Here is a 24126-nt window from a genome sequence, read left to right on the forward strand (position 1 = left end):
CTTGTTTGATCTGTTCTACCTGGTATTGATGTCCACTTAGTTACTCTTTCAAAACAATACCTGTAATAAAGTGGCAGTATATCTTAATAATACCCTTATTAAAAGGGTACCTAAACAATTCAAAGTTTGTACATAATGTCTTGGCCTGATATCTGAATGGGAGGCACTACTGTGTTAAGAACAGGGTGAAACATTTAGCAGCAGAAGTCCTGTCTCATGAATGAGCTTTGTCAAGAGAGAGATTTTGTGTGGGATTTGCTAGTTCATACCTTATAGAATTGAATTAACAAAGAATATGGCAAAAGGGTGTTATGTGGGCCAATTCTGCCCCTTTTGACAGGTAAACAGCCTAATTACCGCTTTTTAAAGTTAGGAAAGAGACAGCAATATAATTAATACAAAGTAAATGCATTTGGTTACAGCTTTAGCCCCTGTAGTTTTTGAAGAGAAAATTGTGTTCCCTATGCAATGTAATTTTCACGCTGTTAGTGACCTCAGCCATAGGGAGCAGCAATGCCTCTCTTTAACTCTGACCTGCAATGTGGAGCAGCTGCTGGGTCTCTTTTGCCATTCTGTGTGCACTCTGCTGCCTGCAAAAGAATTCATCCCACTTCAATTTAGTTACCCTTGCACTCACTAAGGATTCTTGCGTTCAGAATCCTGTACTCACTAGGGAAAGAGGGAAACCTTCAGGTATGAAGTAGATGTATTGAATCTACCTCTCTAAGGAACCTAAAGGAGTAATTCAGGTTTGGTAACTGGCTTTTTGAAGTTAATGGGATTAATTGCACCCCCGAGTTTTATATAAGAAATTTGTCCTCAGTGCCTGAAATGAGTAAAATCCATGTTTGTAAGCATATTTAGTATGGGATTAGAATGCATGTTTATACATCCTTCGAAGTAGTAATGCCCTATAGCATTAAAAAGTTAGGTAAAAATTGAATTGATTTTGAGATCCAACTTGAGCACTAAATTCAGGAGGTTTGATGAAGAATTGAGAACATTTTTGTACTTCTGTTTGTACATTCCTTTCATTGATTAAAATTTTACATTGGCTTCTCTAAAGCTATGGATCAAAATAAGAATTAAATACTTTCAGTTATCCTTTCGCAAAATAAAAAAACAATTGATACTGATTTTATGTTACTATTCTGTGTAATTGTGCTAACTGAAAGTGCTTGAAGGAAACTTTTTGTAAACTGTTGTATTGGTGAGTATTACTGTGGATAAACCATCTGTACACCCTTCTGTAATGGTGTATGGATTCCAGATAACTGTGCATGCAATCCTTCCATCACTGGATTTCTTCTCTTACATTTTAATAGATTGCCCATTTCTGCACATCTGAATAGCAGCTTGTGTTTTGTCTTCTCATTTTGTTGGAGTTTGGAGAAGAAGTATATTTTTCAGAGAAATTTCTGTCAAGAAAAAGTGCTAACAAATGCTGCACTGTAAAAGAATTAATGTGTAATGTGCATCACTATATATGCAAAATGAATGAAATGTAATCCATACAACATTTTGTGTAAGTGTCACACAGGATCTTGCTGTGCAACAGAGCACATGAGTTCATTTTGGGTATTTGGAGAAAGTTCTCAAATGCACATTGAAGTTTCTATAGAAGCTGAGCATTGACCCTAGTTACAGCTGAATTCCAAACTACAAACTTGACTCTTGACTGTAGGCCAAGTACTACACAGCAAAGATGATGTTCTTGGAAGTAATTGAAAGGCATTAAGATGAACCTGTTAATAATTCTTAGGTATTTGTGTACCTCTTACAAACCTGTGTTTTCTTCCTTTCTAACTGAGGTAAAGTAATTTCAGGTTTGAGCAGGGTGGGGTTATTTCTCATGTGTGTGTCTCCTTCCCCGTGCCCCCCACTGCCATTTTCTAAGATCTGCCTACTGTAACCTTCTTTTTTCTATTGATAGAGTTCTAATCATAATATGTATAACTTATGTTTCATTATTACAGTTTATTTAATCCTGAAAGGATTTTGGAGAAAAAAGGAGTCAGAGAAGGAATGCAGCAGAATTCCAGCATTTCTCTTGCATAGAACAGTTTGTTCAAAGTAGTGTGTATGTGTGTATATACATATATGTGCATGCACATTTTTAAGAACATGCCTCTTGATATTCTCAGGTCACAGAAATGGGCGATATATTTTACTGCTATATGTGATGTTTTGCTATTACATATAGCAGTTTTACTGCTATATGTAATAAATGCCTCATTTTTGTGGACCTCAGTCTTGGAAAGAAGCCTGTCTTCTATGTATTTCTAGTTCTGGGGACTTCAAAATGTGATTTATATCAAATAAGAAAGTTGTCCAAATGAAGCATTATTTCTGCACTGACAGTCCATCAGTCTGCAGTTATGGTTCCATTTTACAGTGTCTTCACCCTCATTTTTTTTAGAGCATGGTGCTCATAACACCAAGGTTTTGGGTTCCATCCCTGTGTGGGCCATCCCCTTAAGAATTGAATCGATCCTTGTTGAGTCCCTTCCAACTCAGGATATGCTGTGGTTCTGTGATTCATTATTAACTTTAGCTGCATATGCTGACTTATTCTTACAGGTATGGCTGTAGAAGCAAGAACATCTGTTAATGACAACACATAGATTATTGCAGAATCTGCATTTAAGAGCTTAGCTAGCTAACTCTGTATTTTGAAAACTTTAAAGAAAAATGTGGATTTGGTATGATAATAGAGGTCTTCAGTTTGTAAACTGCATTTGTCTCCTAAGTCTCCCCAAGCATCTGTAAAGTGATTAACATAATCATGGATTGTTTACATAATGGAATTGCAGAATGCTTCTTGGTTTTCCTTAAAATAGCCACTTCTCCTTATGCACACCTGCCTCTTGTTCACTAAGGTTTAAAAAATAAAAAGGCACCCCTAGGTGAGAATACTTAAGCTTAATGATATGCATTAAAGAAATCCAAGCCTTTTATTAACTAATTGAACTTTATTGGATACTAAATATGGACTTTGAAGCCATCTTTGGAGCACTGGCATTCTTTTAGGAACATCTAAATGTCTGGCTACAAACTGAAACTAAATATTATGAACTACCCTTAGAATATCAGTGCCCAAGACATGCAGCATTTAATCCTCTATTATGGTGCAATAAACCTCATTTTTCTTGGATGACATTTAATGAATGTAATGGCAGTCCATCTATCATAGGTTACTCTGTGTCACAGATAATGATCTTCACACAGACAAGATTCCTTCAGTCCTTGTTCCTAGATATTATTTCCTGTCCAATTACATCTTGTAACTCTCTGCTCTCAACTTTTGTCTTGCAAATTTTCCCTTGCTTCCTGTTGTGTTAATTTTATCCATTCGTCAGACGTATTTTGAAAGTAAATAGTGGTTATGTTGTGTTCTGAGGGCCATAAGCAATCACCTTGTGCTCATTGCTGTTCAGTTGTAAAATGATGCATCAAGCTCAAAAATTATGTGCTATTAAAAGACTCTGGAACAAAAAAGGGAGTCATGGGAATGTTACCCTCTTAGGTAATTGTGATCTTATTATGGACAAATCTTCTCATGTTTTAAAAATCTACTCTGGAGCAGTTCTGACATAGTTCAGATCTTAAGGATGCGATGTTCAAGCATGATCCAGCAGAGCAGGATTCATAAAACAAATTGTCCTGTACTCCCTGTCTTTTTGGACCTCTGTCTCTCTCTTCTCATTTTGTTTGAGGTCCAGTGTGGGTCACTCAAGTACTTTTCCAGAGTGTTTTAGTGTCTCTTTAATTTATGGAGTGTCTGGGATGAGAGAATGGCTGTTATTCATTCCTATCATATCTGGTTTCAGACAGGTGAGAACACCTGGACAGAAAATTTGCATGATCAGAGTCAAATGCAGTCTAACCTAGAGAATGTGCTATTTATGGGAAGAAGTGAATATTTGATTAAAAATAAAATTAGTGTACAGTGCAGATGAAAAGCCAGGGTTGTACTGGGCTTATATCCCTGCGTAGAGGCGATGTAAAAATCACACCATGACTGTTGCTAGCTCTGGTGTGTAAATTTGGTGAATGTGTTGAATATTTATTAAAAACTATCTGGCTTTGTTCATATGAGTTTGAGTCCATACTGTGATTTCTATGTTGCTATATGGCTTTTCAAATATATTTCCTACTAGAACTACCTGAATTGAGTTTTGAGTTAGTGTTGTGATGTTGAGGCAAGGATGACACTGAACTTTGTTCTTCAGTTTGTTTCACGAACATCTACACTTGTAATCAAATTTGAGACAGGACTTTCTTCACAGATAGGTGTGCCCTTGAAGTTGGCACATTTTGTTCACAGGACTAACCAGATTCACCAAAGCACTGTTGCTTTTGTGTGATTGATGCTTCCTCTGAGCAAAAGTGGCCTGGAAACTCTTTTACATGGATGCCCTGTGTTCAGCCTGCTGCATGCTGCCTGCCTGAAATTGTGCTCGTATTTACCCTGGAGTTGAAAGGCTTCTCCTGCTTCCCTAAGAGCCATCCCTTTCTCTCTAGCTATTACTATTTACAACAGAGCAGTAATCTTTGAAGTGGTTTATAAGTGGGCAGCATTTGGGCAGGTGTGTTTGGTATGGCAGCACTAGGCCAGCTGTTGGCCTGCTGAGCTGCACAGCTGGATCCTGGCCATGGCAGCACAGCTTCTGCTGCCCAGAGAGGAGGAGCAGGATGGCAGGTCAGAGCTGGGGTTTCTGGAGGGTCCTTGTTGCAGCCCCACTCAGGGCTGTGCCAGTGTCTGGATTTAAAGATGCAGGTCAGCAGTGTCAGAGGATACAATGCATAGGCTTGACTTCTTGCTACAGATCTTCTCTGGCCCTGGAAATCACTGGCAAGTCGACAGCCTGCTTGTGCTGCTTATAATCTGTATTTTTGTGTCCTGGTGATCCAAATGCAATTCCACATTGGTAATTTTATCTGGGCTTTAGAATAGTTTTTGGTGTGTTTAGTGGTTAACATAGCAGTTTATAAGTGGCAATAAATCGGCAAATTTGTGTTATACATGCAAATTTGTTCAGAACCTCAATAGAGTGTTAGTAACCTTCACTGGATTATGAGGTAAACTTTGGAGGAATATGAGGAAGTGGATTCATGCTTGCAATTTAAAAAATATAAATTGAAAAAGAATCAATATTCAAAATGTTTTGAATCCTGAGAGCCTTGTTCTTTGTGATTTCTGCAATCCTAGCTTGAAGAAATGCTGTTCAACTTAGAGAATTGGTAGGTCATATTCATTGATGATGATGATAATAAAGATTATAGTGGGGCAATTATTTCTAAATCAAATTTGTACTTAAATTTGTTTTTTACAGCTGCATAAAGAATTAAATATTTTTGTAAGGTACTTTCTATCTGCTGTTTTGTACACAAAATCCAACTCAGTTTGTAAAAGATAAAAATGTACTATTCTTTTCTTTTACTTTTCTCACAAAAGTGTCAATAAACCTGTTCTTTTGGTCAGGAATTAATAAAGAAAAAATCCTGAAACATATAAATTAGCTTTTTATTTGTATAGAATTTTGATGATGAAATGAAAAAACAGTCTTAGGTGATGAAACTTAATCAGCAGTGAGCAAAGGAGTGCTGCTTGTGTGTCCCACAAATTTCTCTTCATCATGCCACTCTGTGGATTTTTTTTTGAAACTCTAGATATCTGCTTAATCTTATTGTCACTATGGCAACAATAAAACCTTAAATTTCCTGTTCTTTCTATTAAATATATCACTGTGTTAGAGGTGGCATTTATCTGTGGATTTATCAATAGGAAACTCAATACTAAATTTTTTTTAAAAGGACCAAAAGATGATCACGTAAAGCTTTGCTCAGCCTCAGTTGGAAAAGAGCCCATGTGTTATATTTATCACTCTAGTTCTTATAACAAATAGATGCTCTATTATTAAAGTGAAAAACTGTAATAGTATGTCTTCCTGCAAAAGCAACATGTGAACATCTAAGGCCTGTTAAATATTACTTGTAAAGTGTCTGTTCTGTGCACACTGCTGCTTGTTTTATTCATGTGCAGGGACTGATAAGTGCTGCTAACTGCATCCTTGGTGGCTTTCTGTGGTCATTAGAAACAGTGATGTTGAAATCTTGTGCTCTCTTCACTGACTTGAAGTTGAAGGGTCCAGTTTTCCTCGGGACAAACAGGAATATAGATAATTTCTTCTTTTTAAAGCTGTTGGTTGTTGCTTAATTTTAGACTATCAAATGTGAAGGGTGTTGCAGTGGATTTCTCACTTGAGTCCTGTACTGAAAAATGTTTGCAATAATATGTTCTGCTTTAAGAGGAAAAAAAACAACTTGCTCTTCTTTCTCCTTGCTATGTTTGTTCAGCTTCTGTCATAATAGGAATTAATATGAAAAACAGATACATGGAAGGGAGAAAAGCTATATCACTGAATTGTTTCCTTGCTGTAGGTTGACAAAGCCCTTGTCATTTGCGGATTGTGTTGGGGATGAATTGCCATGGGGATGGGAAGCCGCGTGTGACCCTCAGATTGGCGTCTACTACATTGACCACATAAACCGTAAGTACTTTTGGTTTGCCATGTTGGTTATAAAAGACAGCTCATCTTGATCAGACTCAGAATTCTTGATTAGAATCAAAATGCTGGGGAAAATTTGCCCTTTGGTAAAACATTATTGGTTTTTAAATGCTTACAGGAAAATCTGCTGGTATAAAATGGCGACGTCTGTTTCTACATATATTTCTAATTGCGTAGTGAATACGTCTAAACCATGTGAAACTAGCAAAATATGAAATACAATGCTATTCAGGCCTGCTAAATGAATAAAGTCCTGAAAGCATTTCTATTTTCTCTTTATACATTTATTACTCCATATTGATATGTTTTTTTATTTTCCGAGAAATAGTCTTTAACAGGACAATAGCAAAGGTTCTACTTGAGATCAACTCCTGAATCTAGGTACGTGCATCTGTGCTAGCAGTACCTATACTTACCTAAAAATTAGCAGGTATCTAATCTCTGAAGTTAGCAGAGGCAACTGCACAGGGTCAGTAGATGTGACATGGACAGTAAGAGACCAGTGGCCTTCTGAATCTGGCATCTCAAAGTGGCATCTCAAAGGTAGGGACAAGGGAATCCACCCTGCCTTGTCTAAGCCACTTTTGCAGTCATAAGATCTCTAGTACAGTTGATGTAATGTAAAATGTGATGTATGCTGACTGGTTGGCTGTCTGCTTTGCAGATGAGATAATTTAGCCTCCTTTGGTTGGGCTGGACTAGAACTCTGATAACTAGAATGGGACATTAGGTATCAGCTGTACTTGTTAAGCACCTGCAGATAGACACCTAATGTGGAACTGAATCCCACCCAATAACCTCATTTGTGATCTTAATTACAAAGCCTTGCTTTGCAGTGAGTCCTCTGATTTTACATACAGTGTTAGACACTCCTGAATTTTTACACATACAAGCATCCTTGATTGAATTCAAAAAGTGAAGAAAGTAAAGGGTTTTCTTCTGAATCTAAATGTGATTATCAGCATAAAATTGTCTCTGACGTCTACTTTGGCCAAAATTATATACACCAGTAAAATGTTGAGAGCCAAATTGCATTTCTGGGTGTTTTGAGAGTGCTTTCAGATCACTGTACTCTGATTGTGCTCTTTTTATTTCATGCTTGTTCAAAATTTTTAATCAGTTCTTAAAACCTCTTGTAGCTTTGTTGCCTGTTTTATTAAGAAAGAATTTAACTGCTTTCTTTACTCTTAAATGTTATACCTGTGCATTGAAAGTGAATTCTTGAGTATTAGCAGCTACTCATGGTTTGAAATTTTGATATACTTAAAGGCAGTTTCCATCCCATGTTTGTTCAGTAGTGCTCTTGATTCCTCTTAAATTAATGTATGTATTCCTTTGTAGCAACTTCAGTGAAACTTATTTTTTAAGTGGTGTATTTTAGTTATGTGCACTGTATTTTGCACAGTGTTTTGGTGAGAGTACTCTCCAGTTGCTGGGTGGTAAGCTGCCTAAGAATCTTACAAGTAGGTGATTTGTTTGATGCACCAGAAATGGAGATTATAACTTCTACTTCATCTGACTAGGGTGCATGCAATGTTTTGATGCTATTGAAATCTCTGGTATGGAGGTCACTTAAAATGAGCGGAGAAAAGCCTTTCTAGAAAATGGGTTTAGTGTCTGCTTAGTGCTTTATTGGTTTTGTAACAAGTCAGATGTGCTGAGTATGCTTTTTGGATTTGAACTGTTAAAATTCCCTGTCAGGACAGTGACTGTGTTAGAACAAGGAAGACTCTTTTACTCTTTTGAAAGTGGTTTTGTTAATTCTCTCTGCTACTGGACAAAGAAGCCAAATGAGGGAGAAAAACTGTATCTACTGCTAGGAGGAAGAACAAATTGATAGATGCCTGAAAACAGGTTGGATAAAGTAGAATTTCAGGACTCATAAATAGCAACTTGAGGGATAGCACCTTGGGAAGAAATCTGCTCCCATGTGTTAGGTTGGGAGGGGGACTAACGATGCTTCATGTTCACTGCTGTCTGGCTGAATTTATTTCAGCAAAATATTTGACGGAAGGCCCACTGAGTCTCTACTTTTGCATCCCATAATTAATTATTCTGAACAACTTCTCTCATATCTGTCCTTTTTCTCATTTGTTTTTCTAGTGTTGTTCCTACTGTGTGCCTCTCTACAAAGCTACATTTGATCCAGCTGTGAAGTTTCAGGTTGTCCACAGGACTTGGACCAGTTTTACTATGATGACTGCAAATTTATTATATTTCTCAAGCCAGTCCACAGAGCTATGGAGGAGTAGGTTGCTACTCATGGTTGTTCCCTTCTTTTCTGTAAAAGGTTGAAAATGTTGAGGTTGAAAATGTTAAGGGTGGAGTTTCCATTAATGTTCAGATAGATACTTGCTGCAGTGGATATTGACAAAACTCCCCAATAATTTAGAGAAAGCAATTGCACCTTGCAAAGTTCTGAAACTTCTACTGAATTTTTATAAAGTAATTTTTTTCAAAAATTATGTAAATCAACATACATGTTATTTTTTTCAAAATATTTTTATCATCTGTGCAATTATTTGTCTTGATCTTTTTCCTTCCCTTCTCTCACATAAACCTGAGAAAAGCCTCCTCTTCTCTTCTGCAGAGGGTTAAGAGTTGTCTGTGAGCAGTCTGCAAATGTAGAACAATCCCTCAGATTATTTTGGGGTCAATATGTTTAAGGATAATTTAGTTTTATTTTATTCTCACATTTTCTATATTTTCTATATTTAATTTTTTTTTTGCCCCCAAATATAGTTTGGGTTTTTCAATAGCCTTAGAGCTTTCTCATGATCCCTTTGGATGATGTAACCCACTTTGAGAAGCACTGACTGAGGTCATTACTTTATGAATATATTACCCCAATTAGGAGTTTTAATGCGATGCTTTCAGCTTCAAGGGAGACCAGATTACAGGCCATCTGGCAAGGCAGAGCATGCATATGATCTGGGTAGCTAATACTGTAAGAACTTAAATGCTTACCCTGTGCTTCAGTAGCACCCTTTGTTAGAGGATGACTGAAAGGATATTATTTGGTGGGCAGGGCCTGAGGAGTTTGTTTTGCACAAGATCCTGATTACGGTGGTTTGAGAGAGCCCGGAGATTTTATGACTTATGCTGTTGACTCCTGTAGTCATTATTGCATACCCGTTCTCATGTGTTCATCTACTTCAGCTAATTTGCTAACATTTACTAATTTTGCTAAACAACATGGTTAGGAATTCAAGGCCATACTAAAAATAATATATAACATATTACTCCACTTTATTTCATGTATCTGCAGGTGAAGTCATCACTTTCAATCTTTTTCCAATTCTTCTGTGGGGTTTTCCATTTCAAGCATTAAGTGTCTGAGATGTAAACATTTATGTTCTTAGGGCTTGGATTTGCAAACACCTTTAAGTTGATATAATCTGTGAAAGTATTGTTCCTGCTCTGTTGCTACATCTGGCCTTTTGTTCTGTCTCTGCAGTGTTTTTGCTTATACTGCCATGAGCATTTGCATGGCCAGACAGTGAATCAGATCAGGGAGCTGATTCAAGTTGAAACTAATCTGGTATGGGGGAGTAAAAAAAGTTGCTATTTGTTCTCCTTTCCACACCTCTATTTATGCAAGCAAGAAAAGGAAGGTGACCTGGGGATATGAATGAACAGTCAGGTGGAAGAGATGGAGGATAGATACTTTTCACAGTAGCAATGGTTAAAGGCATTTTGAAATTACACCCTGGAATTTTCATCTGTTCTGTGCCAGAAAACAGTTTTAACTCTGAGGCTGTGACTTCCAGGTGCACTTCTCAGGTCGTGGTGGCAGCTGAAGTAGCAGCCATTGCTTGATCCAGGTCCTGTCCCCACACTGTGTCCGCATGAGGATATGCAGTAAACATGGACAGCAGGGAAGGCCTCTGTTTCCTGAGGTTTGAGTTGTTTTCCACTTCCTGTCCCTTGCCCCAGCTGCTCAGGTTTTCTGATCTGGATCAGTCTATGGTATGTTTAGATGAACAGTTGTGAGGTAATGGCAGAAAGAAAAGGAAACTTCTGGTTTGACGTGCGTGGTCTGAGAGGATCCCATACTGTGACAAGTTCTGCCTTGCCTTCAGCACCCTATTTGTTCCTAAATAACTTACCCCACTTACTTTCAATTCTTATCTGCCAGATAAGTCTCAGGAATAACAGGGCAAATGGTTGTTTTCTTCATTGCATTAATCTAGTTAACTCATAAAACAAATACTCTGCTGTTAGTAATGTTTAGTGGCAAGGGTGGCAGAATGGCAATTAGTGACGGCATTTAAAAGATAATAATAGGAAAGAGTAGTTTTTCCTAGCCCTGTACAGTTTCAGACCATCACATCACTTTCTTTTTGCCAGTCTGTATTTAATATGATGATTCTTGTCCCTGAACTCTACCCAGCACTTTTCTTCAAAATGGAGTTGGACAACTACCTTCTCTGCTTCTGCAGCTCTCCCTACTTAATTTCAACTGTCCCTTTTGGAAGCATGAATGTATCTTTCCCAGCAACATCCTTCTGTCACTGTTTCATCCACAAAGAAAAGGAAAAAATTGAGTCAGTGATGCTAAAAAAAAAAAAAAAAAGAGAGAAAAGGCTAGCTATTTACACTGTTTCACATTTGCAGCACAATGTTTTAACTATAAGAGTTCTATTTCTTGTTGTAATCTTAAAGGTTTTCATGCTAGTTTATGCTTGTGCAACTGGTTTATCTAAGACAGGGACTTTTGTGGACAGACTGCTCCAGCCTGGGAGTCTGGTACATCTGCATCTATGAAAGTAGGCTGGATTGATTTTCAGAAAAGGAAGAATCCTAAAATCCCACCAGGAGTCTGTAATTACCAATAGCTTGAGGGAGTCAAATGCAGAATGATCACAAATGTGCCCGGTTTGTTCCCATGACCTACTGCCATCTTCTAAGCAAGTGGTGGCATGCAATCAATTGTGAGGAGTCTTTGCTGTCAGCAAATGTACACGGCAGAAACCCAAGTGCAAATATGTGTTACCCCAAATGTTTTTTGTAGGTATTTTCTCTGTATTCTGGCTGTAGGAATGGATTAGAGTAATCTGGCTACAGAAGGAGGGCTCAAGTAGAGAAGGCTCTGGATAAAACATGATTTTACCTGCAAGTATGATCTTTACATTTATGTAAAGATCATACTTGCATCTTTTTCTTATGTCTTTGTTCTGCTAGCCTTAGCAGCAGAACATTACCTGCTTGCTTGATATTGTAGAACAAAATCCTCAGTTACTACTGCATTTCACTCTCAAACATAGAAGCATATTCTGTCCCATATCTGGAAGAAACTAATAGTAAAAATATTTGACTTAATCTTTTTTGGAAATCTGTTCATACTTGGAGAGTATAGCTGGAAAAAGTTCTCATTTTATCTCATTGCCCAAATTCAAGCACAAAATTATTTAATGGAAAAGTGAAGAAAGTGTCTGGAAGAGAGGGGTCACTTTTTGTATGAAAGTTTGATGGTAGGAAACAAGCTGTAGAGAGGTCAGTTTTTAACATCCTCTAAATAATGTAGTTTTCATCCATGTCTCTCTTTAGAACCCATATTCCATTTAATTATGTGATAGAATGTGATTTTCTTTGAGTATCCAGCAATGTGTTAGATCATTTTTAATATGTCATCTTTTTTGCTTGCCTGGTCTTACTGAAACTGCTGTCTCTGTAATGTGCAATTCTTTATTTTTATGTACCTATTGAACAAAAATGTCAGTATGAAATGACGCAATATTTACTTGTGAAACCTTCCACAAATTTTTGAGTACAAATTGCTTTTATTGTTGTTTGAGTTTGAATTGCAAGTATTTTAAAAAACAGGGAGAAAAGAAAGGAAGAAGGAAAAAAAATTCAGAAAGCATTTACCATGTAAACAATAAAGTACGTTTCTTAAGACAGTCTAGTAACACTTGGTTATTCTCCCTGAAACTAGCAGAAGTACTGGAGGATTGAAAGCCAGTCTGTGTATCTAGTAATGTGGGATATACTTGTAGAATAAACATATCCATAGTGATTGTGTAATGCTGTTGATAAAATTGCTTTCATCAACCACCACTTAGCTTACTTGTACTATCCTGTGGTAACTGGTATCTAACAACATTTTTCCTCTTCTGATATTATTGTCAGAGGGTTGTTCTTGGTTTTGTTGTGCCATCTTGAGACATTTTTGTGCAAGTTACCATTAAAATCTTGATTCTCCTTTGCTGTGCCTGGCCCTAGTTTGGTTTGCCTGCAGCCCTTAACCAAAAGCTTGCCCTCAGCATGCAGCAGGATGCTTTGAAGGTATCTCGTTCTCAAACCATCTCCATGGAATAGGATGTAATCCTGCCAAAGCAGAGGTATTGAGGACTGTTGAAAAATAAATCTGTATTTAGCTTGTACACTTTCTTCAGCAGCTAGGCTCAGGAGCAGTTCCAGTGGTGAGGGATCCTGAATGTAGTCAGCTGTTGGGTTTAGGGGTTTGAGGTCTTCAACTCCCTTGAAGGTGGGGTTTGTTTGGCTGGAAGGGGTAATCCTGTAATTATTATGCAAGATAACCAGAGATGTCAGATAACTCCAGTGTAGTGGAGTTATCTTTTCATCACTTATTGTTTCAGGCAGAGAAATTGCCACCTTGACACAGAGTATTGAGCTCAACCATGACACAGAGCAGTAGTTCTGCAGCAGTCACAGCTACCCTTTTCAGGGCTCAGCCACTGCTTCCTGTCTGGCAGTCCAAGTTTCTAGGTTTGGGAATATTGCTGTAAGTTAGTATATGAGGGAGAAGGTATGCAGTATTGATGAGCAGATCCACACTTAAGAATGCAATGGATTACTAGATCTGTAAGTAGGTTACTGTTGCCAGAAAAAAAGATCTTTCCCCAGCTGGATTGTTCTTCCTACTTTGCACTGGCTCACTGGACCATGTCACAGCTCACCTAAAAGTTCTCATCCTTACAGATCTTGAGTCTCTGGTCCTCATTTCTTGCCAGGTCAGCTAATTTCCCTTGGGACAGCCTCTCCTCTGAGATGGTGATTCCGCAACAGTTACAAACTGAAATAATGTGGGCATATGTTAAACAGACTTCTCTCTTCAGAAAGAAAAGTATGTAATTGTTTTTTCTCCTTTTGGTGTGTATGTGTCCTCCTCAAGGAGCAATCTAGCATATCTGGCTTGTTTTTTTAGAGGGACCTCTTGAAAGCATTGTTCTCTAACTGTGTTGCCTGAATGCAACTGTCTCTGACTGAACACAACTTACATGTGGGCTGTTCTAGAGCCAGTGGATGCTATTATTTTGTTTGGCAAGGGGAGTTGTTGGAAAACTATTGCTTCCACATATTGTTAATCCTGTAGTAAAATGTCCAATTCTCTTATGTCCAGCAGTGGGGTGTCAGGGAGCCATTCCTTTCCCAGTGGGATTTTCTAGAGGGATTGTAATTCCATTTATTTTAGGGAAATAAGATCTACTGCTGATAAAGTAATAGTTTGCTTCTGTTGAAGTAGACTGTAAAAATTTGGCAGAACTTCCTCCCAGCAGACAGGAACATAACATGTGAAAAAACCTAATTTTAAAAAATTTGGCATGCCTGACTCTCACCTGTATCCAATGTATAATATATATCCTATGTATAATTACAAAGACATGCATAACACTGCTGCCCTTGAAGCATGCTCTTGCCAAAAGAACAATCAAAACTTCCAAGACATAAAGTCAGCCCTGACATTTTGATTTTGAATTATTGTTCTGGCCAGATTTATTTTTTTTCCTGAGTTTAAGTGTATCAAACTTTGCTGGCAGTGAGCCAGGAAGAGTGTATTTCATGAATAGCAGTGTGATTAAAGCCAGCACAGCTTCCTCTTCTACGTTACAGGGCTGTGATCATTTCATTGACAGGAATGTCCTTGGGTGGAGCATGCCATCCTGCCATTTGTGTGGCTCCCCTGGGTGAGAGCACAGAATTTCCCCCAGTGTGGGTAGTCACTCAGATCTGTAAAAATAGGAGGAAATAAACTGCTTCTTTATTGGGGTTTTAAAATAAATTTATTAGCTATGCACTTGCAGTAATTTGTTTCAAGCTTAATTAATTTGTTTTAAATTAAACTATCTTAATAGAATTGAATAATTTTGCTTTGCAAGAACCTTTGCTTACTTGATGCTACATCCAGGTCAAATTAGGAATAAGTAGCCTGAGTATTACACACACTGCCATCCTCTTCATTCTGTTACTATGCATCATAATTTTTGCATTGTGATTGGATAGAGGAAGTTGATATACACAATTGGTTTTTAATCTAAGCTGTATCTTCATAGAGCCTGATGAAGTGTATTTGTTGAAGTAGATTCCTTTAGTTCATACCTAAGTTTATGCAGTAAATGTTAGAGAGGCCCTGCCAAGAGGAGGTGGTATGTTCATTTTCCACTGTTGATTATTGAAGTCCAGTTTGCATTTTCTAGAACATTTTCAGATGCAGCTCTAGAGCTCTGTCTAGTGTTCATTACCAATGCTTACTCCTCACCTGAGGAGCAGAAATAACACCTCCCCATCTGCCCAGCTGGCAATCTGCTGCAGACAGGGTTATAGGGCATCCTGTTGCAGTCCCCAGTGGGAACATTTATATGCCTTAGAAAAGAAATGAGATCTCCCTACTTTACTTTACATTAGCTGTTGAATAATAAGGAGAGGAAAAAGTTTGGATGTTCCTTGCGGTTTAAATCCCACTCTGGTTTAAGCATGAAAGGCTTCACAACTAATTTTCAAACGTTCAGAAAACTTTTCCATCAATTACTTGCATGTAACTATCCCAATAATATTCTTGTGTGTACAAGTTTGACCTTAGCAGCAGGTGCTTGAAAAATTCTTGTCCACGGAAAAAAATCCTTATCGTTTCTGAGGCTTTAGTCTGAGAAGTATAAATATTTGTTTTTGAAAGAGTGCTGCTTAAAAAAAAATATTGGCTCTTGGAAGGTATATATGCTCAAATGAACATACTTTTCAGTGCTACATTTCAAAATGTAGTGCTACAGAAACAGAAATATCATCCATAGTTCTGTCTTTGGTTTTTTTTCCTCTATGGAGTAAGCCTACTGATGAAAATAGAGATAACTGAAAAGTATAGATAACAAATGTATGGTGCTGTTATACAGGCACAAGTTTTTACATATATATATGTACACCTTGCCAGACAAGAGGTGTGCATTTTTGGGTTTTCTACTTCATGCTATTTAAGAAAAGTGCAGAGTAAAATTCTACAGAGTCTTCTCTGGTAAAAGTTGAGTAGCAATTCTAGGATAATCATTCCATACTGCTTTGTTTTTTCCATGGTAATGTATTTTCACAGCAGAGCATTTGTTCCAGAATAAATACATGCAGTTAGAATTGACTGAGAGTAATTTGACCAGCCAATGTACCTACACATGCAAATGCCCAAATGTTGATGGATGCTGAAGTTAGTGTGCAGTTTGTTTTTTTTTAATGCAGGGTCACCTTTAACTCATTTATGACTATCAGTATAAAAGATACTAGCTCATATAATCATAATATTGTTTTGTACTTGCAGCTTGGAGGTGCAAAAAGGAAATGTTTGATTGTATTTGTCAGCAGTAGAAAATAATCTGCTGTTGATCAGCTTTGTCCTTCTCTTGCAGTCACAAGGACAGGGCATCTGTAGGCCACATTTTAGAACTCTGCAGGCTACATTTGGTCTTTGGGCTGCATGTTGAGCAATCCTCACTTAAAACCTACAAAGCAATTACCTACAACATGCTCGAAGATGAGACCTTCCAATCTTGTAAGATTATTTGGTGTCTGCTGGTTGCACTCTTAAAACACAATCACATCATTACATTCATCTAAAAAACCACCATAACTGCATTTATCCTATTTGATCATTGACCCATGAGAATTCTGCTTCATGCTCTTCAACCTGCTTCATAAAAAAGGACAACTCTGGAAACCAGCACTTCTTATCTTGTGTAAATAACTGTGAATGTGCAGCGTGTTAAAGCACAACAACAATAAGTGGGCACAGATAGGAACATGTGTTGACCATTTAGGAGAGAAAAGGTATTGATTTGCTTCTTTGTGTGCCCAATATCTTTGTGTAAAAGAGCAGGTGGCTATAAACACAGATGTAGGTGTATGTGTGTCTGTAGCTATAGTTAGGTTTTTTTTGAGAGTGTTCCTGTTGGGGTTATTGGAAAACCAACTGTGTATAAAGCCTTTCTGCTTTAATCTTTTATGCACCACGCTTGGGTTTATGTGGGTTATTCTCTGTATGCATTCACTGTGCACATCCAAGAAATGCCTTTCCCAAGTAGAAATGTCATATTTGTAAATGGTGAGGGAGGGTGTCTAAGTATTTAATTGTTTTTAAATGCATCAGTAGTTCCATAGAGATTGTCAGTTTAGGATTCTACAGGGTTTGTTTTATGGGATGCTGCTTTTTCTTTGTATGTCTTTCTGTTATTGTGATATTAACAAGAGAAAATGCTTTTGAAAACTGGTAGTTAGTCACTATTAGAAATTGTTATTAACCAGATCCTGTCCTTATCAGCTTTTGCTGTTACAAAATATGTTTTCTTACATGGAGTTGAAAGAGTGCCTTCTCCCAAGAGTGCACTTCAGCTACAGTTTAGAGCAATCACATTGGTTCGACTGCAGTTCTTTTTTCTCTCCACATCTTCAGCCACTTGTTCCCATTTTCCCCCCCTGCATTGATTCCCACAGTAAAGCAATTCAGAAGACTAAAGTGACAGAAATCTAACCCAGAGAATAAATGTACCTCCTGCTTTTGCAGAAAAATTCTGAAGTGAATACTTTGCACTTAAATATTTTGGTACTGAATGTTATTTTTTATCTCTGTAGATCTATGCAGATTTAGAGTATGTAACTTAGGAAGAGTGGTGCACATTTGCATTTAGGTTTCAAACTTTTCATGGCTATGTCTTATGAGAATATTTTTGTTCTTAGTACAGTTTTAAAGGAAGAATATTCATCGTACAGCTTGAAAAAGTGCTGACCTAAGGAAATATTAAGAAGTTTGAGCATTCAACCATATATAGTCTTCTTTGTATGTTTGCATTAGAAATAAAATTCTTCAGTTAGATTGTCTTATGTCACATCTCTGTTATGTCTGATCCTCTTGTCTGTGTATCCTATGCAAGTCTGTGTTGTGTGTGGCTGCTGGACTGAAAATGTTACCTGACGCCCTTTGTAAATTAAAGGCCTGTAAATTCCAGCCTACTCATTTTTATTACCTGAATAGTCAGTGAACAGGAGGAGGCACCTCAAAAAAGCAATTTGGTCCCACATATCTTGGACACCTGTCTCTGAGAGACAGGAAGTGCCCTCTGAGGGCAGCCCTGTCTGTCTGTTGCCATAAAAGACAGTTGTGTGTTGGATCAGATGTCTAGCAGGCACAGGGATAGAGTTAGGTGAGGTGAGCTGGAGAGTTAATGATCTATTAGTTCAGTTACAGGGGGAAAGATAAAATTGTTTTCATAGAGTAAAAGGAGAGAGATAACCACTAAAAACGTGAATAACATATGGCTGTAAAAAATAATGAAGCAGGGAGGAAGGGAGTTGAAAAAATGTAAGAGCTGAGATTGCTTTTAGTTTTTGTTCAGAAATGCATTAAGATGTCATTGAAAGAATTTGTCATTCCTATTATTTCCAAATACTCTGATGCAAAAGATATTTTCTTTTTGAGTTTTAGGATGTTGCTAATTCAAGGTTGACAACATGGAAATGGTCTGCAGAAGCATTTGCCTGTTTTACTCTAATTTCTAATTTTGCAACTGATCCCTTGAATTCTGTTTCTTACACACACTGTGGTGGCAGAGGAAGTGAAGCATCTGCTTAGTAACCAAAGGCAAACTGTGGTTTAGACTGCTCTAGCTGTGAGTTACAGGCAAAGAAGCAATTTTAGTTGTCAATGGGTTTCAGCAGAGGTCTCTTTAAATAACTTATTTTTCTTTTTTAAAGAAACAACACAAATAGAAGATCCCAGGAAACAATGGCGGCAAGAACAAGAGAGGATGTTAAAAGATTACCTGACAATAGCCCAGGATGCTCTCAGTACCCAGAGGGAGCTGTACCAGGTGAAGGAGCAGAGACTGGCACTTGCACTGGATGAGTATGTTCGGCTGAATGGTGCCTACAAAGAAAAATCAAGCTCTCGTACAAGCTGTAAGTACAGGAGAGAATACAATGTAACTCCTTTGATCTCTGCCTTCCAGGGGATCCTGTTTCACTTTAGGATAAGTTTTCAAGTTTTGCTAGGAGTGCCTTGTACTCTGGCCTTTTTAGAGTGAGCATCCCTACATTATTTATTTATTAATTTATTTAAGATAAATATATTCTGCTGAAGAGAATGAATCCTCTTCTCTCTGATACAATTGAATTCCTTTGAGCCATGGTTTAGAGCAGTTGGCTCTGAAATGTATTTTGTCCTGCAGTTTGTTGAGACAAAATGTTGCCAAATCTATGTTCAAGGTGAGGAGGATCTCTTGTCTTCTTGGCTGCCTGATGAAATGGCCCTTCAGTGTTGACAGGTGGCTGCAATAGACCAAGAAGGGAGTGTGTTGATTATTTATAGGAAGAGCAGACAGTAATTTTGTGGCCTGTGTGCTGTGACCCAGTGGAGTATAGATACAGGCTGTTGTCCTGGGCAGGGAATCAACATCTGGAAAAGCAATATCAGAGGCCTGTTATTGGCCAAACACCTCTGTTAGCAGTAGTGTATGAAAGGAGCAGGTACATCTGTGGGAGAACTGAGTGCCAGATCTCTGAGACTTCTGAATAAATCTTCTGCTTTCCTGAGATCTCCTTAGAAATCACAACTTTTAGGAAGAAAGTGATTGCAAGGTGGCTCAGCTAGAAGAGTGGGAACAGGCACCAAGAAATAGGATGTCAGGGAGAATGAGTTCTACTTAAGGATCCTGGGATAAGTAAAGGAGGAGAGATACCATATAGTGGTGGAGGGAAAAGGGGGAAATTTTGATTATTCAATAGTTATTGCCATGCTGCAATGATGACTGCTCTATAAAAGGCTAACTTTTAAAGCATTATATGTTTTTGAGCACATTGTAGGGTTTTGATCAATGTGGATTCATCAAGGAAGGGACTAATTAGTGATCTAAAAGTACTTAAATATTTGTCTTTTTTATTTTTTAAAAAAAGTGTTTTCAGGCTCTTCATCAAGCACAAAGTATGACCCTGACATTCTGAAAGCTGAAATCTCCACTACAAGATTAAGGGTGAGAGTCCTTAATTCATGTTCATTTGGATTCTGTCTGCCAAGTTTATGATTATAGAATAAGCATAGCTTGAACCAGCAGATGTGTCTTGTACCCTGGTACTGAATCCTCCTAATATTCTAATTAAATACCATTCAGAAGTTTAAAATTAATTTTTAAAGCTGTCTCTGGTACTGTCAGATAACACTTTCTTGGGAAACTTTGACAGATAATCTAATTAGATGTAGGTTTAAATAAATATGATAATTATTTTCAATTGTATGACTTTGTTTTCTAAAGGAAGAGTAAAAATAGGAAAGAGTAGGCTAAGGTGAGCTGCAGCTAGATGACTGTTTTTACAAAATCTTTCTTCTGTGAGAAATGCATCATTAGCTGCTTGCACTGCCTCAGAAGTTTCTGTTGGTTTGAAAAATACTTTTCAATAATGGTGCAAAACCCCTCTGTTATGTCAAAATGGAGCAGTTCAGATCAAGGATGAAAGTCTGTGTTTAGATTTTGAAATTGTTAATGAACACAAATCCATGCTTTGGTCAGCTGTGTTCAGTGCAGTCAGTAACAAATCCACAGAAAGAACTTTCATTCACAGGTTAGTCCCTAGTGAATTTATCTTTAATAGGGAAGAAATGGTGTGCAAGGCATTTAAAATATCTATGGGGATTTCATTTATTTCAGCTGTGGCATATAATGTTTTATGGATAGCCTAAACTTTCTGTAGTTAGTAATGAAAAACAAATACATCAAAGTCTGCATGTTAAAAAGATAGCACCTCACAGCACATGTCCTGGATCAGGACAGCACAGTTCTTCCATGTGGGCTGAAGTACAGACTCCAGTTCTTCCATGTGGGCTGAAGTACAGAAGCAGCACAAATGACAGCATTTACTCAGCTCTTCCTTTGCCCTGTCCTGGTTTGTGCACAGAGCAGCACTCATAGAAGCCACAGAGAGTAACATTCCCTCCTTCACCTGCACTAAGAGTTGTGATTAGGAATCTAAACAATTTATGTCTGAAAGGAACTGTGCTCATTAAACTTTTAAAACCTAGTAGAAATGATGTGTGATGGAGTGCTCTCTAAAACTCATGTCTGGATGTTGCCCTCCTGACTACACCTGTTTATCCTTACCAATTTTAATTTGTAGTCCCTTATCCATTAAGGCAAAGGGATGGTGATCAGTAAGGGAACTTATTCAAATGCTGGAGGCGGAAAGCAAAATTTTGTAAGCTTAGTAGGGGGAATCAAAGGCAGTAAGGACCTTATCATGAACAAGAAAGAAGAAACAAGGCAATAGCTTCTTTCTAAAATGAGTGGAGCAGTAACAGATGTTTCCTTTGACAAGGCAAGCACCAGTATATTTAGGAAATGGACAGTGTGGTTGAAGAACTAAATGTGACAAAAGTATAGTCATCTACTTGTCAAGAGGGCAAAATTCAGGCATGGTCCCGTGCTCACTTTGTCCCCGTAGCATTGACTGCAGATCTACAAATTGCTAACCAAGGTGAGAGTCAGATATGTTTATCACTTTTTGGAAGTGCTTTCCTCTCTTCACTGTTTCTTGGAGTCAAGGAGCCTAATACCCTGCCGGTTCCTGATTTATTGGCATTGCATAGTCCTGCATATGTGCCTAAAATAGGTGACCTGAATCTCGTCTGCAGAGTTTAGAAGGGTGCAGTCCGAGAGTATCTGTATCAGCATAAAGTGGGTGGTCATCCAAAGCCACTGGATATGAAAATTGAGATAAGAAAAAGTGGAACCCTGTGATGCTAGGGCTGGAAAGTGGTTGTCATGGAAGATGGCAAGAGAGGTATGGCTGTTACCACAGTTTACCCTTATCTGAATGTTGGAAGATGCTTGCTAATATGCCAGCTTTGGGCATTTTGCAGTATATGCATGCATGGACTTAATGAGAAACAAAGTCATTAGTAAGCTGCCAGCCAGCTACTTAGATTTTGCACTTTGTTAGATCAGTTGTACTAAACCTATTTCTTTGCCTGACAGTATCTGAGGCTTACTGGGATCATTAGGTTAATGGTGGCTGGAGGGGGAAACAGCATTGGAGGAAGTTCTGAATTGGCCTTTGGCCTTTTCCTTGTGTGTAATAGACATGTGTGGAGCCTTCTGGATACATGAACTGCCTGTTGTGCAATAGGTCATGGAGAGAATATAACAGAAATCAGACACCTGTTAAATGAAATAAGAAGGAGAAGAAATATTTTTCTCACCAGACTAAGACTGAGGGATCACATCCTGCAGTAGACTTCTTGAGTGGGACCATTTGGGGTCTTAATTAGCAATCAGCAAGATAACTCAAACAGCACAAAGCATATGTCATCGCAGTAAGTTTTATGCACATGCAGCAAGTGAGTAGGAAATGCACCTTTATAAAATAACAAGGGGTGAAGGGGCTGGGGAAGGTGGCCATGTTGTTCCTATAGGACTTGAGTGCTGGGAATGGAAAGGGATTAGCACAGGAGCCTGCTTGATGATGTGGTTAGGAGTAGGAAAGAGAGATCTGTCAGGTGACTGAGGATGATGTGCAGAAGCAATAGGAAGAGGGTGAATGTTAGAACAAGTGAAGAGTTGTGAAAAAGCAGGAACTACATGAAAGTTTTGAAGGAGAAGACAAGGAGCCTAAGAATAGTTTAATGCAGGGCTGATGCAGTAAACATAGGCTATATTACAATGTAGGTCACATCCTTCTAGGATAATGCACCCAACTCACATTTCCTGATAATGAAACGATGATGAAGTACAGCAGAGGACACTCAGAAGATGATCTTGAGGAAAAATGTAAGAGTTTATGAGAGATGCAATCCTCTGAGTTGAAATCAAGTGTGCCTTCTGTTATTAATATAAATACATGTTTCTGATTTTGAAAGGGAAAGGTTTAGCTATTCTGTATTTTTCAGAAAAATTCAGACTTGATTCATATTTTACACATCACTTTAGCTGGAACACAGAGGTGATATCTGTTCATTTTCCTTAACCTTGATCAGAACACTTGAGAAATTATTCTTGGAGTTTTCATACTAGTCAAGGAGAAAAGAGCCGAGCAGCACTGAATGTATATTGAAGAAATTGTCTATTTGTCATGCTAACTATTCAGTATGGTCAAAATAAAAACAGTTTTCTGTCAAGTAAAGCAACTAGTGATGATAGTAGGATAGTTTCCAAAAGCCTGAACATAACCCCTCATCCAGAGAACAGATTTCGCTTTGAAGAAAATGGAGATTAAAAGCATTTTATTTCTGTCACAGAAAATACATTAGCCAGAAACTGCAAGCTGGAATGTCTAAGTATCATTCACAACCCCCTGCAAAGACTGAGTAAATCACTAGTTATTTTAGAAATGTAAAGCATTTTAAGTCTCTTGTTGAACTGCAGAAGCTGCTGATGCTGAGCACGTTCAGTTACCTGGCATACTGGGAATCATACTTTTATTTTTAATTCTTTTAAATTATTTTTATTTGAAGAATATCAGCAAGTACGAAGTCCAAAGGGATATGGATACAAAATGTCTTGGAGACATATTTTGAAATTAATTTCAGTTAAAGTGGTCTAAGTTCATGGTATTAGTATAATACATTTTTCAAGAGTTGAACATCTGAGTAGCTTATAAAAACAAGCAAGAATGTTACAGAGGTAGATGACAGAAGTGGACTTTTAGCTTTTCCTTTTTTCACCTTAATGACTGGAAAATTAGAAAGCCTAACAATATCTGGCTTTCTAATAAACGAGCCAGCTGTAGGTGTATAAATGCCAAAATCTTGGACTCCACACTTGAAGTAGGCATTTGCCTCTATGGGCGTGTTGATAATTAATTTGTGTTTAAGTACATTCATTTTTAGGTGGTTCCTAAAACTTTGTTTCATACATTTGGGAAATAAGACATTGAAAATAATATGGAGGATTTTTAAATTTAATCTTGATTCATAAATATTTCGGCTGACATCTCAAATAGCAGTATTAAGGTTAAGAAGCAATTGACCATGCAGATTTAAGGAGAGTAGGGAATATTTTTCCCGAGACATTTTTATTAAATAGACACCTATATTTGTGATTCTCATTCTTTAGTGATTGTTGTCTTTGGATTAAATAAGTGTGAATTATATATTTAGGGATCCAGTGTCTGTAAAGCTTTAAAAGAATGGATGGTTCCTAGGGAAAAAAAGAGTCAGTTTTGTCTTTTACAGTGCAAATGACTGAACAGCTTCCAGGAATTATAAAGTGAAAATATAATAAAACTAAAAGTAAACAGGCTTGTCCCCGTAGGACAGTTGGAATGCATGCTTAACAAGTCAGAAGTAAATTAC

At 37.7% G+C, this 24126-nt stretch overlaps 2 protein-coding genes across 9 annotated transcripts in view; one reads left to right on the forward strand and one right to left on the reverse strand.

Annotated features, from left to right (window-relative positions):
• Window positions 1-24126, reverse strand: part of DCTD (dCMP deaminase) — a 204675-nt gene that overhangs the window by 89536 nt on the left and 91013 nt on the right. The window lies entirely within an intron of this gene.
• The window catches only part of WWC2 (WW and C2 domain containing 2), a 94556-nt gene that overhangs the window by 28002 nt on the left and 42428 nt on the right, over window positions 1-24126 (forward strand). Inside the window, exons 2-4 of one of the 2 annotated variants that reach the window (XM_074541352.1) lie at window positions 6445-6554; window positions 18543-18746; window positions 19740-19816. In XM_074541352.1, the coding sequence (XP_074397453.1) occupies window positions 6445-6554; window positions 18543-18746; window positions 19740-19816 (391 nt within the window). Of the gene's footprint in view, window positions 1-6444; window positions 6555-8750; window positions 8821-18542; window positions 18747-19739; window positions 19817-24126 lie in introns of those variants that run through there. The other variant, XM_074541353.1, reaches the window with a different exon arrangement.

This window comes from Zonotrichia albicollis, chromosome 5 (genome assembly GCF_047830755.1).
Source record: "Zonotrichia albicollis isolate bZonAlb1 chromosome 5, bZonAlb1.hap1, whole genome shotgun sequence".
Classification (NCBI taxonomy): Eukaryota; Metazoa; Chordata; class Aves; order Passeriformes; family Passerellidae; genus Zonotrichia; species Zonotrichia albicollis.